Genomic DNA, 14,416 nt, shown 5'->3' with positions numbered 1-14,416 from the left:
TCTTGCTTTCCTAATCAAATATTTTAGGCGTTTCTTCGTTCTGTCATTAAGCTTTGGGTTGAAATTCAAAGAAATCTCGAGTTGGTAAACTGGTTTATTGTGTCTGAGATGTATGGAAACTAAGTTTTCTAAATGAGCTTCTTTTTCAGTTCGTTCTTCAAGACCACAATTACGTGGCACCCTATCCAGCAACTTCTCCATGCTCTCCCAAAAGAGAGCGCCTATATGATGACCACAGCTACGATGAAGATTGGACAAAAACTTATTTAAATACCAGTGCTATGCAAACGTCAAGAAAGCCACCGCCCCTTCCAGTACAAACAAATGCAGTACCACCGCTACGAGATTCCAGCCGTGGACGAGGTTCATCCCGTGGTGGTACACGTGGCAAAAGAAGTGCTTCATCGTCTGAGGGAAGAAAGTTGCCTCCTCTCCCAAATATGAAAAATTCTGGCACTACAAAGTTAATGCCACAAGGAAAGGTTTCAAATAGTCGCATGCCGCCAATCAAAGCTGATTTACCATCACCAGGTCTTCCTTCGCCAGATATATTGAGTCAAAGTGAAATGTTTGCTTCGTATAAAACTCCAAGTCCTGAGCCGTCACCCCTCCAAAATGGTGGATTGAAGGTAAGTTTAGGAAGAGGGCTTTAATTTAATTAGGTTAACCATTTTTTTTTTCTTTTAACAAAAACTAATATCCAGCAGAATGAATGAATACCTGAACTATTGCATCGTAAAAGAATCATGAGGTTTTGAAACTGTATCTTTTCAATTTTATGATGCTTAAAATTTTAATTTGTATTAAAAGTGAGTCTGCACCAACAGTAGTGCAGCTTGACCAATAAAGGCAAAGCTTTTTTTTGCAATGCAAAGGGAACATGAAAATACAGAATCAAATGTGCCTATTCAGATAAAAGTTTGCTAGTGGGTATTCAAAGGGGAACGTTGATATAGAAAAGCCAAGAGAGAAAGGTAAGAGACGTAAGTTTCTTTTCTCTAAAAACTAAAGTTTCGGCTTTTGGTCCTGTTCAATGGAGGGCACGATAACTTTTGAACCAGGACAATAGAAGTCATAATTTTCAGTTGAAAAAAAAAAACAACTTGTTTTTCTATTTAATTTCTGATCGTTTTTCAAATAATGCCGGTAAATCTGACTCACCCTTCACGAAAAATTCCCTCTTCTTATGAGAAGCTCCTCCTTGGATAGTTCATCACAACTAAAATACACCCCCCTAAAAATTCCTCCTTGACAACTTTATCGCCGCTGAACCTCTCCTCCTTAAGATTTCTTGCAGAAGATTCAGCCTTAAAAATTCTCCTTTGTGTGCTTTAATTTGAAAAAGAATTTCAGCTCTAATCTTTTTTCCGATCACTCTGGATATCCCATAAAAACTAAAGTTTCGACTTTTTGATCCTGTTCAATAAAGGGGAAGACAAGATGGCTTTTGAACCAGGGCAATAGAGGTCATAATGTTTTGTGCTACTATCCTAAAAAAATTGTAATTCAGAAAAAGAAAAGATTTTTTCTCTGACGACGAAAATTCAATTTTTGCTTATTTTGAAAATAATCAATCGGTTTTAAGGTGTTATTTATTTCTCAGGTTCTTTCTGCATTTTAGCTATGGGGGCTTTATAAATCTCAGTACATTGATTTAGTGCGAACAGTTGAGCGGTTTATCTGTATATTTTGCGCTCTAATGCTGATAACATAGACAAGTCTAGTCCAAAACTGAAAGATAGTTAATATATCAATTAAGCAGGAATTTTGTTCAGGAGTAGAACTGTGTGATCTTTCAAAAGACCAATTCCACACATTCTGAGTGTATGTTTCTTTTTACTTTGGATTGGCATATCATACAATCATGACATTACATTTCCTAAACAGGATTTTTTTTACCAGCTTTTTGGGTCTATTTCTCGTGTACGATGTTTTGTGTCCTCAATTTCTTTTACGGTTCAAGATCATTTATACTTTTTTTTTTACCAAAAAAAAATATAATAATATCCCAAAAAAAATTATATCCTTCAGTAGCTGATATATGTTCAAGCTCTTAGACTGAAGACCTCTAAGATATTTAAATCATTTTCCCCCTAAAAACGCTCATTCAAAAAACCTAAATTTTATAAAGGTGTCTATGGGCATAACAAGTACTGAATTCCTTAAAAGGAGCTAGTGTCTTCACTTTGTGCTAGATTTTGGCGAGGGTTTGCTAACCTCAAGAAATGAGGTGTACCTGACACGTAAATGCGATTTGACTTTCGGGATCGAGAGCGAAAGAGTCGGAGTCTAAAACCTATAGCCTCGATTCTCGATTTCTTAAATCCCTAGTAAGGACATCAGGGAACATGTATTTAGTGCTAAAACCCTATCGCCCCGACTCTCGACTTTTAAAGTCCCTAGTATGTACATCAGGGAACATGTATTTAGTTCAACTAAATCGGAACTTAACAACATGTTACTTTGTAACTCCACGAACTTTTTTTTTATTTAAACTAGTATTTTTCTAATTTAAGTTCGTATTTTCATGATTTTATTTTCAAGATATAAAAACAGTATATACCATACGCCTGTCATATTTTTAATTGTAGTTCACGTGGCTTCATCGTAGCCCCGGTTTGGAAACTCTGGTTTAGATACTAATTTTATAGGATACTCATCGCCTATGGGAAAGGAAGTCTTCAGTTTTGCCATCAGCTCTTCACGAACCAATTTCTTCAAAGATGTCAGATGACGATGATAATTCTAGTAGAACTTGCAGTGCTCCAGAGAGGGATGATGATGATACGGAAACCGCACCAGAGGCTGAAAATTATTCTGATGCGATCACGCGATGTGTTTGGTATGTTGACTGCTATTAAATCATCTTTTTGCTAGTTTTATAGAGCATTTCATCGATCAAAATATTGTTTATTTGCCCTGAATCAAAATTAAACATCATGATTTTTTGCCTAACCTATTGAATTTAAGCTGGAGTTTCTCAGAACATTTTTATGTAGAATATCTTTTAATGTCAAACTATTGGGTTCTGATTTAAATAATAAATTAAAACACATTTTTGATCATAGATTTTGTTCTTTGTTGTTAACCTGATAGTCTTTTTTCATCTTTCATTAATGGTGAAAATTATCCTATTTTAGATATAGATTTAGCCATAAATATAATCCCCATAAATAAAGACGATTCAGTGGTATAAATAAAGCTTTGAATAAGTAGACTATCTACAGCAACATCCCAGAATCGATTATTGGTAGTCTGTTTGGGCTTTATCATAAGGGAAGCTCCCTTGGATCTAACAGTGTGTAGTACCTGGCTCTCATCCAGGGATATTACTCTACTAAACTTTTCCTCTGGTAGGAAACTTTTTCCTCTTTGCTGTGGAGTTGCTTCCAGATTAGGCCACCACAACTGCTCTAACAATTCAGGGCTTTTGAAATTTCATTTCCTGCAATAAATATAACTTGCCTCTCTCGGGACTATAAGGTCACAAGTTCTATGCAAAATCAAAATTATATTTATCAAGAAATTCAATTGCGTAACTTCTGGGTACATAACTTCAGTAGTACCTTTTTTATATTTTTTAGTACTTCAATTCTGACGTTTATATTTTTTTTAATTTTTCTATATCGTATGAATTTTGGTTCTATCTCTTGACTTGGCCTTATTTATACTTGTGCCATGTTTTGACAGTTTCCTTTGGCGTTCGTTTTAACGAAAAATTTTGAATTCGGTCCGTCAGAGCTTGTGAAAGTCGATTATACAATAAATTGTGTCGTGCGACTCCTAGAATAAAACCATGTCTTCTTTTTCTTCGTCCTAGCCTAGTGGTTAGCGCGCTGAACTTGGAATCCTTAGTCTTTTAGGGCTGGAGTTTGAGCCCTGGTGTTGCTGATTATTTGATTCGGGATGGGATTCAGCGGCGTGATAAGCTCAGGTAGAGTCGAGCGTGGATGTTTACGCGGAGAAAACTGAGAGAGCAAAACAGTAAGGATGTTCGAAAGGACAGGATTGCCTGCCCCCAAACCCCATTGCGCTACCTGGCCGAAGGACTATTACATGGAGACCAGTACTGCCGATTTGGACTATGGACATCTGGACAAGAGCTGCTTCTTTAAAAAAAAAAATTCCCCGTCTCTTCCTCATCGAAACGATTCAAGCAAATTTACTCAAAAGATATTTTTAGAAATATTTATGTTTATGCAATCGCATAACTTTTTCACATGGTAACAAGGTCTGTTAGGAGATCTACCAGAAAAGTATCTATCCACCTCTAGTGCTACTTTTAAATGCTTAATTATTAGCTCTTCTTTCATTTGAAATCTGAGATTGTGCTAGTGGTAATATTGCATCTTCAGGAATTTGATCATCATGCTATAAGATATTGCTTATGAACATAAGGGTTGTGGGTAGTTGACGAGGGCCTAGGGTTGACTTCGTCAACTTTGCTTGGGTGTTAGCATGTCATCTTGAAATGTGTTCTGTCAAAAAGATTCTTACTCAGCTGTATAGATACCTTAACGTTTCGTATTCTAGTAGCTAGAGTTGGAGTCGCATTGCTATCTCCAAATCGAAGGAGTTGATTCGTCATCTTTGAAGGAGTTGAAATCGGAATAAGAAATGATAAAATTCTATAAGCCATACTAGGAGTCGTTGCGTTGTATTTGCTGACTTTGTTGTATCTTGGTCGTATCAAATAGTCAGGAAATTAGGTTGTAGTAGTAAACTTGCTTTGATGTTTCTTTTTTTGACATTTTTGGATATTTTTCAATCATTAGAAGATAAGCATCTATTTACTTTGCATTTGTGTGGTTACGGATATTCCCAAATATGTGTTTTCTTTGCTGCATATTCCTAAATTTAATTACTATATGGTTCATGTTATCGATTCAAGGACCAGTAATATATTACGGCGTCAAATGATGCACGACTCTTAAGCTGATTATAGAAGTTTATCAGTCAGAAGACTTGCACTCGAAGAAAAACTTGTTATGCATTTTATCAGCCAATTTCCAATTTCTTCTGAAGGGGAAGGCTGGACCCCCTATTTAAAAAGATCTGCTGTAAGACTGATGCTCTAGCCTTAGTTTATAATGCAGAGTAATTTAATCTTTAGTTTGAAGGGAGGAGTCGCAAGTGGAGGACGAAGAGTATTTGCTCACTATATGATTAAATCCCTAGAAATTGAAGTACTCGTATGCATTGCAGGAGAGAGTTTTCCTGCCTTATCAACCAGATAATCCGCCTTCTCATCACGTTAAATTCCCTTATGGGTAATGATTAGGGTTGCCTCCTGTAGTATATAAGTGCTACTTTAGCGCTATTTCATCATGCGTAGCACTGTAGCACTTCTTCTCTTATATGGCCAAATTGAAAACATAGACGTATAAAATGCAATTACATTATGTGTCTCACATTAAAATATATATCAGAACATTTTTTATGCATGGCAATAATTTAAACATATTTCAGGGCTTCAGGGCTCTGATCAGCTACATTTTTATTTCTCTTCATTAAAAAAGATAAAAACATGACCTAAAAACTAATCTAAGTACGCTTAAACAGACCACCATGGCGAAAGTCAGCAAAACATTTTTTTACTCTAGCACCGAGAATTGCTGTTTCGCACACAAATTTGGACAATTTTAGCATTTTAGGAACTAACCGTGGTGGCAACACTGGTAATGATATATAAGTAGCAATGTATTCTTGTTGTGGCCTCAAAGCCTTGATCGTCATCAAGGGAATCTATTTTACTTGAAGAATGAATTGGCGGAAAGAATTTTGATGAAAAGAAGATATTCATTGAAAAAGTTTTGGTACCTTTAAAACCGTGGTGTACTCCATATAATTTTGCTAAAAGCAGAGATAAACTCTTGTTGTGATAATCATATATATTCGGATCCAGGATGGGGGTATAAGTAATAGAAAGGTTGGTTGACTTTTGCCCGGCCATTCATGAAAACATGTAAATAGTTCGGAAAGTTATTTTAACACAAGCTTCGAAAAGTGTCTGGACTTCTTGACTGATACCATTTCCTGTGACAGAGAATCTACAAAGGATAAATTGTCTATAAAAAGACGATCTGGGAAATCTTGAAATCTTCATTAATTGTTCAGAGAAGATACTGAACAATTTGACAGAATATAGTGATTTCATGGTTGGATGTTTATCAGTGACGTTTTGGTATTGAACTTGTCAGCTACCATGTGCTTGTATTTTAGAGAAGTAGCGTCTTCTCTGAAGCAAAACCGGGTCAGTCACTGGGGCAATCCACAATAAGAATTTCAGTTTATTTGTTGGAGCGTGTTTATTAATTCCCAACCAGGGTTGCCTCCAAGGTTCTTTCCTAAAGTGGTATAATTGCTCGAATGTGCTTTCTGCACAGCGATTTTGGGTGCTACAGTCAAAAAGATTTTTGCCGGCTTGCGCCACGGCACTCGCGTGGTCTGTTTAAGCGTGCTTGGATTAGCTGCTATGTCCATTTTTTAATAATTTATAATGTAGACGAATAACAATTTCGCTGATTAGAGTACTGAATGAGAAATTGTATGTGCACTTGTATATCCCATATATAAATATATTTAGATTATTGCCATGCATAAAAAATGTTCTGGTATATATTTTGATGTGAGACACATTCTATAATTGTATTTTACTTGTCTTATGTTTTCAATTTGGTCATATAAGAGAAAAAATTGCTACGGTGTTACACATAATGAAATAGTGCTAAAATAGCACTCTCGTGCCACAGGTGGTAAACCTGGTCCCAAGCAATTTGGATTGCTGACTGTCGCAATGTCTCCTAAGTGGTTCCTAAGTGGATAACTGTGAAGAAGTATTAACAAAGACCTGAATGACTTGTTATATTTTTGGCTTAATCTACACTTCACAATTTACATAAAACATTAAGCAACACAATTTTGAGTTGGGCCATTTATTTAACAAAATGATTAACAACTGAGAATGATAATGGGCAATGACTATTAGTTTTGTAGTTGCACTATGAAGCGAAGCTTGCGCGCCATAGGGTTCTATTGGATTAGGCTATTTTAAGCATTCCACTTATTTAGTGTGATTTTGTCATGCAGAGGGAGAGTTGCAATCAGTTTTAAAAACGAAACAGTACACTTTTAGAAGTACATTTGACATAATTGAAATGATTGTTAGCCAATTTTTGGAAAGAATGCTGTGAGAATAAGGGAAGGCCTGTAAGCCAAGGCTACCTGAGATATGAGGAGAATAACCATGGACTGGGCCATTTTGCTCTGCTGTAGGTAGCTTGCTCACTGGAGAGGGTCATTTTTATTGATCGAGGATAGGTGGCTTCACGGGATAATGGTATCTATATAGTAGCAGTAGGAATCTTTGTATTAAAGGGAATGATCTCAAACAGAGTGCAAATTACTTAGTGTTAATGTATTTTATGAAAATCTTTTCCGTATATAGCTTTTATGAAAGCTCTTCAATACATATTATATAGAAAACATATATTTATAAATTAAACAGTCTTCCAAATGACGGTTTAACAATTAAGTTGCTATTGAATAATATATTCAGATATAATGGCTTTACTGATAAATTATCGCTATGGTAGGACTTCAGAGTCCACATCAGAGTCCACATCAGAGTCCACATCATAAGGAGAAAGATGTTAAGAGAACATTTTATGACAGTATCTGTCGATTTTTTTCTTCTATTTTTAACTCAGCTAATTGGACGAATATAGACAAATAGGACTTCTGTAATCAATTCAGCGTGTAAAAATCTGATCCAAAAAGTGTTTATAACCAATTTCCCATTTTTGGATTTCTTCCCCTATTAGCATTGATTAGGCGATATATTTGCAAAGCTATAGACTTACTCAACAACAACAACAAAAAATATTTGATGTTTGTCTTATGGTTATTATTTATTTTCGGTACTCATTTATTATTGAGAACACACTCAGTAAGTGAAGTTAGGCTCTTTCGTGAAACAAACTACGATGCGGGTACATTTTAAAAATATTTCATATATAAAGGTGGTTAGGTTAAGGTAGGTATTTGATATAATGCACCCCCCCCCCTTTAGTGTACAAATATATTGCCCAAACTTTTGATAAAGCTAATGAAATAAAACAAAATATGATGAAAATGTAATACTTTATTAGGAAAATTATAACTTAGAATTCTAACCTAACCTTTTGTCTTTGTGGCTATGAAACCGGATTTTCTCATAAAATGTACCTGCATCGTAGTTTGTTTCACAAAAGAACCTAACTTAACTAATTGAGTGTGTTTTGAATAATACATAAGTACCTTATTTTCTGATGATAAAATATGTCTGAACTACACCAGTAAATAGCTTCAACTGGCCTCGTTGATAATTCCACGATCTCTCAACCATTAGTGGGAATCCACTGTATAATTCTTTTATTTTGCCCTTTTTTATTTGTCGTATTTGTATAAGTTTTGAACATATATTTGAACTCAGCGTTAAAGATATACAGAATGAAAGCATAAATTTTCCAATTGCATTCGTAGAAGAAAAATAATCAGCAATAAAAGCGTTTGCAAATTTTGCAAAAAAAGCCAAGCTGAAAAAGAAGATACTATTCTTTTGAAAATACTTGAATAAAGTTTAATTTTCTTGATTTATGATGTTTCATAAGATATCGTAAGAAAATGCAGTCGATAGGATTGTTCTGAGCATGCATTTTAATAGTGTTTTTCTTCTGCGGCAATTTATGTATTTGTCAGTGTAATTTGTCTCGACTGAGCATGCCAAAAAAGATCCAAGCAATTTGTATCAGTCCAAGGTCAGTTGCGTAATCCAAGATGTGCTTTTTTGTAATATTGCTCACTGTATTGTCTAAAATATTTTGGCAAATGAAACAGTGAACATGTTGAGCATGGAAATGCAACTTTTTCAGCGTTTTGATTAACGACTCCGTATTGGTTCAAATTAATGTTTATATGATTCGATTTTACCACTGACAGGGGTGCCAATTTGGAGGGAACAGGCGGGTGAGGGGCAGTTGCCCTCTAGTTTTTGAAAAAACAATCATTTCCAGTAAAAAAAATCGTAGAAAAACTAAAAAGCCCCCCCCCCCCCCCGCGCTAGGTTTTGGAAAATATCTATTTTATATCTTCATAACCCCCCCCCCCCCCATGAATTGGTGTATCAGAGCCCAGACCTGATACATATTTTTGTTATAAAAGTATCTCGTAAAACGTTGAAATTTTTGTTACATGGCTTCTAAAATTTAGGTCTTGTGTTGAATGCGTAAAATCTTCAAAATTGGTATATTTTCTATACCAAATTTAATTTGAAAAACAAAAACGCCACCTTTTTGCTTCTATTGCCGGGTGATCTTTGTTCTCACAAAATCTTTGATTTACCGTTACATTGCTTCTAGAATTTGTGGTCTTGCATTGAATGCTTTCAATTTGAAAATCGGTGCATTTACAGTTGGATTTTAGTTTGCGAGAGAAAGAAAGAATCGCCATTTAAACCTTATTCAAAAATAGTAACTCATTTAGACCTTAATGATAGAAGTTACCTGTAAAAAAAAATCTATGAAAATGTTGTAAAATAGCCTGAAACTCCTCAAAAATTATGTTAAATCGTAATGATAACTGGCACCATTTGAGTCACTATAGCCGACAACCTCACGTAGAAAAATTGCAATCCCCTATCTTGACCAACTGAGTGACTCCGCTGCCTGAATTTTTGGGGTTCGTTCTTTTTTAGATCCAGCTAAGAATAAGCCGAAGGTATTTTCAACGGTGTTGTGTGTTACCAGAAAAGATTGCGTCGATACAGAGCAGCATTTTATGCGATGTGGCATGAAACGACAATTTTAGCCCAAATGGTGCCAAAAAGCCATCAAGTGAAAATTATGAGATATACAATCATATTTTTTTTATTTATAAGATGAAAATGTATAATATATTTTAAATGAACTATCTTGATGGACATAAAATAAATCTAAAATTTACGGATAGTTAGTCACAATTAACAGCTAAACTAATTCAGAAAAAAAGATGTACAATGCTATTACATTATGGAGTATCGCAACTTTTTTGCATTTTTTTCTTTTCTATTATTTCGTAGTTAGTGTTCTGTAGCCTGGTAAGTGAAAGAGATGGGGATTTGAAACTTGTTTTGTATGGGGATTTGAAACTTGTTTTGTATGGGGATTATGAAACAGAAGAGACTAGTCTACCAATTAGTATAAACAAGCAGCAGCACGAAAGTATTGCTGCTTGACTATTGTGGAACTTTTGTGGAACGCGGAATATCTATTTAAGACAAGGAATGAAAAATTAAGTGTCTAATCTAGATTTCTTAGAAGTAATTCTTGAAGCATCATTTTTGAATTCCTAAATTCAGAGTTTTTTTTTTTGAAATTTGTGATTTCGGTTTTTCCTAGTTCTTGTTATTTGTGTCTCTACCAGAAACAGTTGTCGCACCTTAGCCAATCTTGACAGGAGTTAGAAGCTAGTATTATATCTATGCTTTGGGGTGTCCGGCTCTCTAGGGTAGGGGTCCTGGAATTCCAACAGAAGATATTGTTGGATCTCTACTGGATTTAGTTGGAAGTAATAGCAGACATCCTAGTTTTACTTTTTATCAACTTAGAACACACTCTAATTTCTAGAGGATGAAAGGAGAGAGTAGGCTTACGATTTTGGCATCTGAAACATGTTTCGGGACAGCAATGAGAAGGGTCGACTAAATCAACTAAACTTAGTCAGAAGTAACGATGTGTTAGTTTTGTCTTTTGAAGCCAGGGATTTATTTCACCTCTGTGGGGAAAGAGGAAGGATGATTCTAGTTGTTCTATTTTGTCCTTCTGGGTGTATGTACCTGATCCGATCTTTCTGAGGGATGAGTCTCTCAAATCTTGTTGTAACATCTACAAACACAGTTTTGACAGATATAAATAAAGATTGAAGGGAAGTGCTTCTTGTGAGTCTTGAGTCAATACTACCTCTTTGGTAAATAGGTGAGGGTGGGGGGGGGCAAATTTTAATGATCAGGACATATACCACAGTGGATTGTTTGGTTTCAAAAAAAAGAAGGAAAGTGGAGCTTTATTTCCACGTTATGCCGTTTGGGGTTAACCACGATCAGGGTTACCACCTGTAGCACAAAATTTCTATTTTAGCACTATTTCATTATGTTTAGCACATATTTTGATGTGTCTCACATCAAAATATATGCCAGAATATTTTTTAATGCATTACAACAATCTGAATACATTTAAATACGGGATATGCGTGTGCGCGTACATTTTCCCATTCAACCCTCTTGATTAGCTACAATTTTTTTCTTCTACATTTAAAAAAAATTAAAAAATTGACCTAAAAACTTGGACCAGAAACGGACCATGCACTTGTCACGGCGAGAGTCAGCTAAATTTGTTTAATCATAGCATCGAAAATCGCGGTGTAACACACAAATTTGGGCAATTATGGCAGTTTAGACTGTGGTGACAACCCCGACTTCTGTTAGAGGAAGGGGCCTTAAATTGCTATAATCAGGACATTACATGCACCTCAGTTACAATCCGAATTTGATGAGGGCTATTAGTGTAAGTCCTAGTTTTGACTCTCGGGACCTGGCTCCTGGATAGGAGAAGATATAAATTCTTGTCATCAATGTATCTAGCAAAATAAGTTAGGGGATCTCAAGTCAACCCAGTCAGAAATAATTGCGAATGCCATACCAATACTTTTTCAGAGTTCAGGATCAATTTAACCTCTGTGGAGAGGAGAAAGGGGAGGGGTGCGTGTTTAAATTCCTTTGTTATAAGCACCTTGGGCGGCTGAAAACCGTCCAAGTGTATTAAATCCTCTAACTGCAGTGTAAAATGTACCTGTTACTTCCACATCGTATTTCGAGTTCATATAAACTGTTTTTTTCTTGAAGGATACGTTTAATTAACAAAAATGTAATAGTATAGAGGGGTGGGTTGAAAACCATCTGAGGCTATTGGAACTTTATAACTGCATTGCAAAATGCACTTGTTATCGTTACTCATATTATGTTGAGTTTAAATACTTCATCATTCTAATGTGAATGGTGCACAGTTTTTCTGTGGCCGTTTTTTTTTTTAAAGAAAGGAGATCATTTTAATAGTGCATCTCAATTTATACTTAGACATGCCAAACGGAAGTTTTCATAATATTGCGGACGAAACATGCGGACCTAACAACAATTAAATATCCTATCGCTGTGAATACAACCTAGTTGGACCTTTTCATGGATACGAGGAACCATAATTTCTATCAACAAAAATGGTTCGTAGTTTGGCTAAGAGTCATACTACCATAATGAATATTGTCTCAGCTAAATTATGAACCATCCCTGTTCATTGAAATTATTAAAGGCCGTATATACTCTATTTACGTATTTTTCTACGTATTGCTCATGATAAAAGGTAAAATAGCTAAAAAGATTCTATTCTACTAGGTTTTAGTAATTAATGTTTTTATTAGATAAAAAGAGACATAGAGAATAATGAGTAACACATCTAAAATTTTGTGTGGATGTCCGACTACGAAAAAAGTAGGAATGAAGAATAAATGTGCCCCGCCCCTTAAAAAAAAGTCAAATTACTCACAGCAATGCATAGCTGGTTATAGGCACATACGTACGGTAGCGTCTTCGAGCCTATGCCCTATCTGTAATCTCATATATATTTCTGTAATCTCAGTATATTTTCTATATAACACATGTTTTTTCCTCTTTGCCGACATGCAAGTCCCGTACAAAATAATTTTCAGCGTCTGTTCCCGGAGGGATTGTAAGAAGATAGTACAAATTTTTTAAGCATTCAAAAATTATTTCCAATTCTTTTTTTTACATGGTCTTTTCAATGATGTTAAATGGTGACTTGAGAGCGAGCTTGTACTACAGCTCAAAATCTTACCCGAAAAAAAACTAAAACGATTAAAGATTTGAACGGTCCATACTCCAGTTAACACGTCTGTATTAGGTCATTTTTTTTCGGCCGTTAAAATGAAATCGAATAAGCAGGATGGGATAATTTTACTATTAGGAAAAGAGCAGAAGTGTCGATCGGAATAAAATTAAATTTTCTGTTGCTTAGCGACAGAAGATCGTACTTAGTCCCAAAATAGCGCATTCGAAGGAGTAAGTGATGTTACATCGTAGAATATCTGCAAAATTCTGACTACTTAAGGAATAGAATAGTTATGTTGTCAGGTGGGATATGTTGTTTAGGTTTTTATGGTTTTGGATCACAGAAGTCTAGGTAATACCATCCCGCCTTTTTTCAAAGGTTTTCCTGGTCTTTGACATTGACTAATGTAAATGTAATATTTGAAATCAAAGGAACGTTTTCTTTTTAGTAATTTTGACCATGATGATGGCTACATGATCTGTTGCGATCGATGTTCGGTGTGGCAACATGTCGACTGCATGGGTCTCAGCCGAAATAATATACCAGAGGAATACCTTTGTGAATTGTGTGCGCCGCGCCGCATTGATAGAGCTCGTGCGAGGGCGCTTCAACAACGAAAGAGGATTGAATTTCGTCTCAATTCATCTGCTTCTAGCTCAAGTGACTCTGGTGATGAAAGTGATGCAGAATCCCGAAAAGGGAAAGTAACAGCTCCGAAGACCGTTGCAAGGGTCCCTGGAAGAAAAATGAAAAAGTAATTTTACTAATTATTTTTATTTGTTTTAATACAGTGTAGAATCTGAGTTCCAGATCAAGTGGACAAGAGAAGATTATTGGGGATGATTTTAAATAGGATTTCTTTACAGGCCTCCAACATGATGGACATATGAAGTACTGTCTAGCAAAAATCTTGTAGCCGACTTTCAAGGGGAAATTAGATTTTGTTACGACTAAAATGGGAACAAATTTTTAAAATGACTAGGAGTTATTCCTAGTGTTGATTGCCTTACAGAAAGGGTTAGGCTAGTTGTTTTTTGCAGCTATACAGAAGCCAAATTCAAGATATTCTTTTTTTGTCAGGTTTTAGCATCAAAGTACCAGCAACTTGTACGTTTGTTCTGTAAGCTCCTCAAAAATAAAAGTTTAACGAAGAAATTGAATAGGCCCTTAGTAACACACACTAAAACTTATTCTCCTTGCCCATTCACAAACACACAAAAAAAGAAGATCTTTCTAAATATTTTTCCGTCAAAAAAGTTAATCAATTTGGATTCTGGATGTCTCACTTTTGACTAAGGTCATAAGATAACATCTTATGGTATATTTTGCTGCACCATTCAAATAGTAAGGGCAACCTTGTTATGAAAAGCTTATCCGATTATTGATTTTTAGTTTCTTTAGCTCTACAATGATGTGTTTTTAAATATCCTCTGTTAATAAGTTTAATTTCCCTGTGTATTTTTTTCTTTATTTATTTTATTTTTGTAGCACTTTTTATTACA

At 35.3% G+C, this 14,416-nt stretch overlaps 1 protein-coding gene across 1 annotated transcript in view; it reads left to right on the top strand.

Annotated features, from left to right (window-relative positions):
* Window positions 1-14,416, top strand: part of LOC136034866 (uncharacterized) — a 75,830-nt gene that overhangs the window by 13,444 nt on the left and 47,970 nt on the right. Inside the window, exons 4-6 of the mRNA XM_065716339.1 lie at window positions 150-629; window positions 2,652-2,842; window positions 13,363-13,668. Of these exons, the coding sequence (XP_065572411.1) occupies window positions 150-629; window positions 2,652-2,842; window positions 13,363-13,668 (977 nt within the window). The remainder of the gene's footprint in view (window positions 1-149; window positions 630-2,651; window positions 2,843-13,362; window positions 13,669-14,416) is intronic.

The sequence above is a fragment of the Artemia franciscana genome, chromosome 13, assembly GCF_032884065.1.
Source record: "Artemia franciscana chromosome 13, ASM3288406v1, whole genome shotgun sequence".
Taxonomy (NCBI): Eukaryota; Metazoa; Arthropoda; class Branchiopoda; order Anostraca; family Artemiidae; genus Artemia; species Artemia franciscana.
Note: the sequence above shows the minus strand (reverse complement) of the source record. Positions and strands in the feature narration are given on the sequence as shown.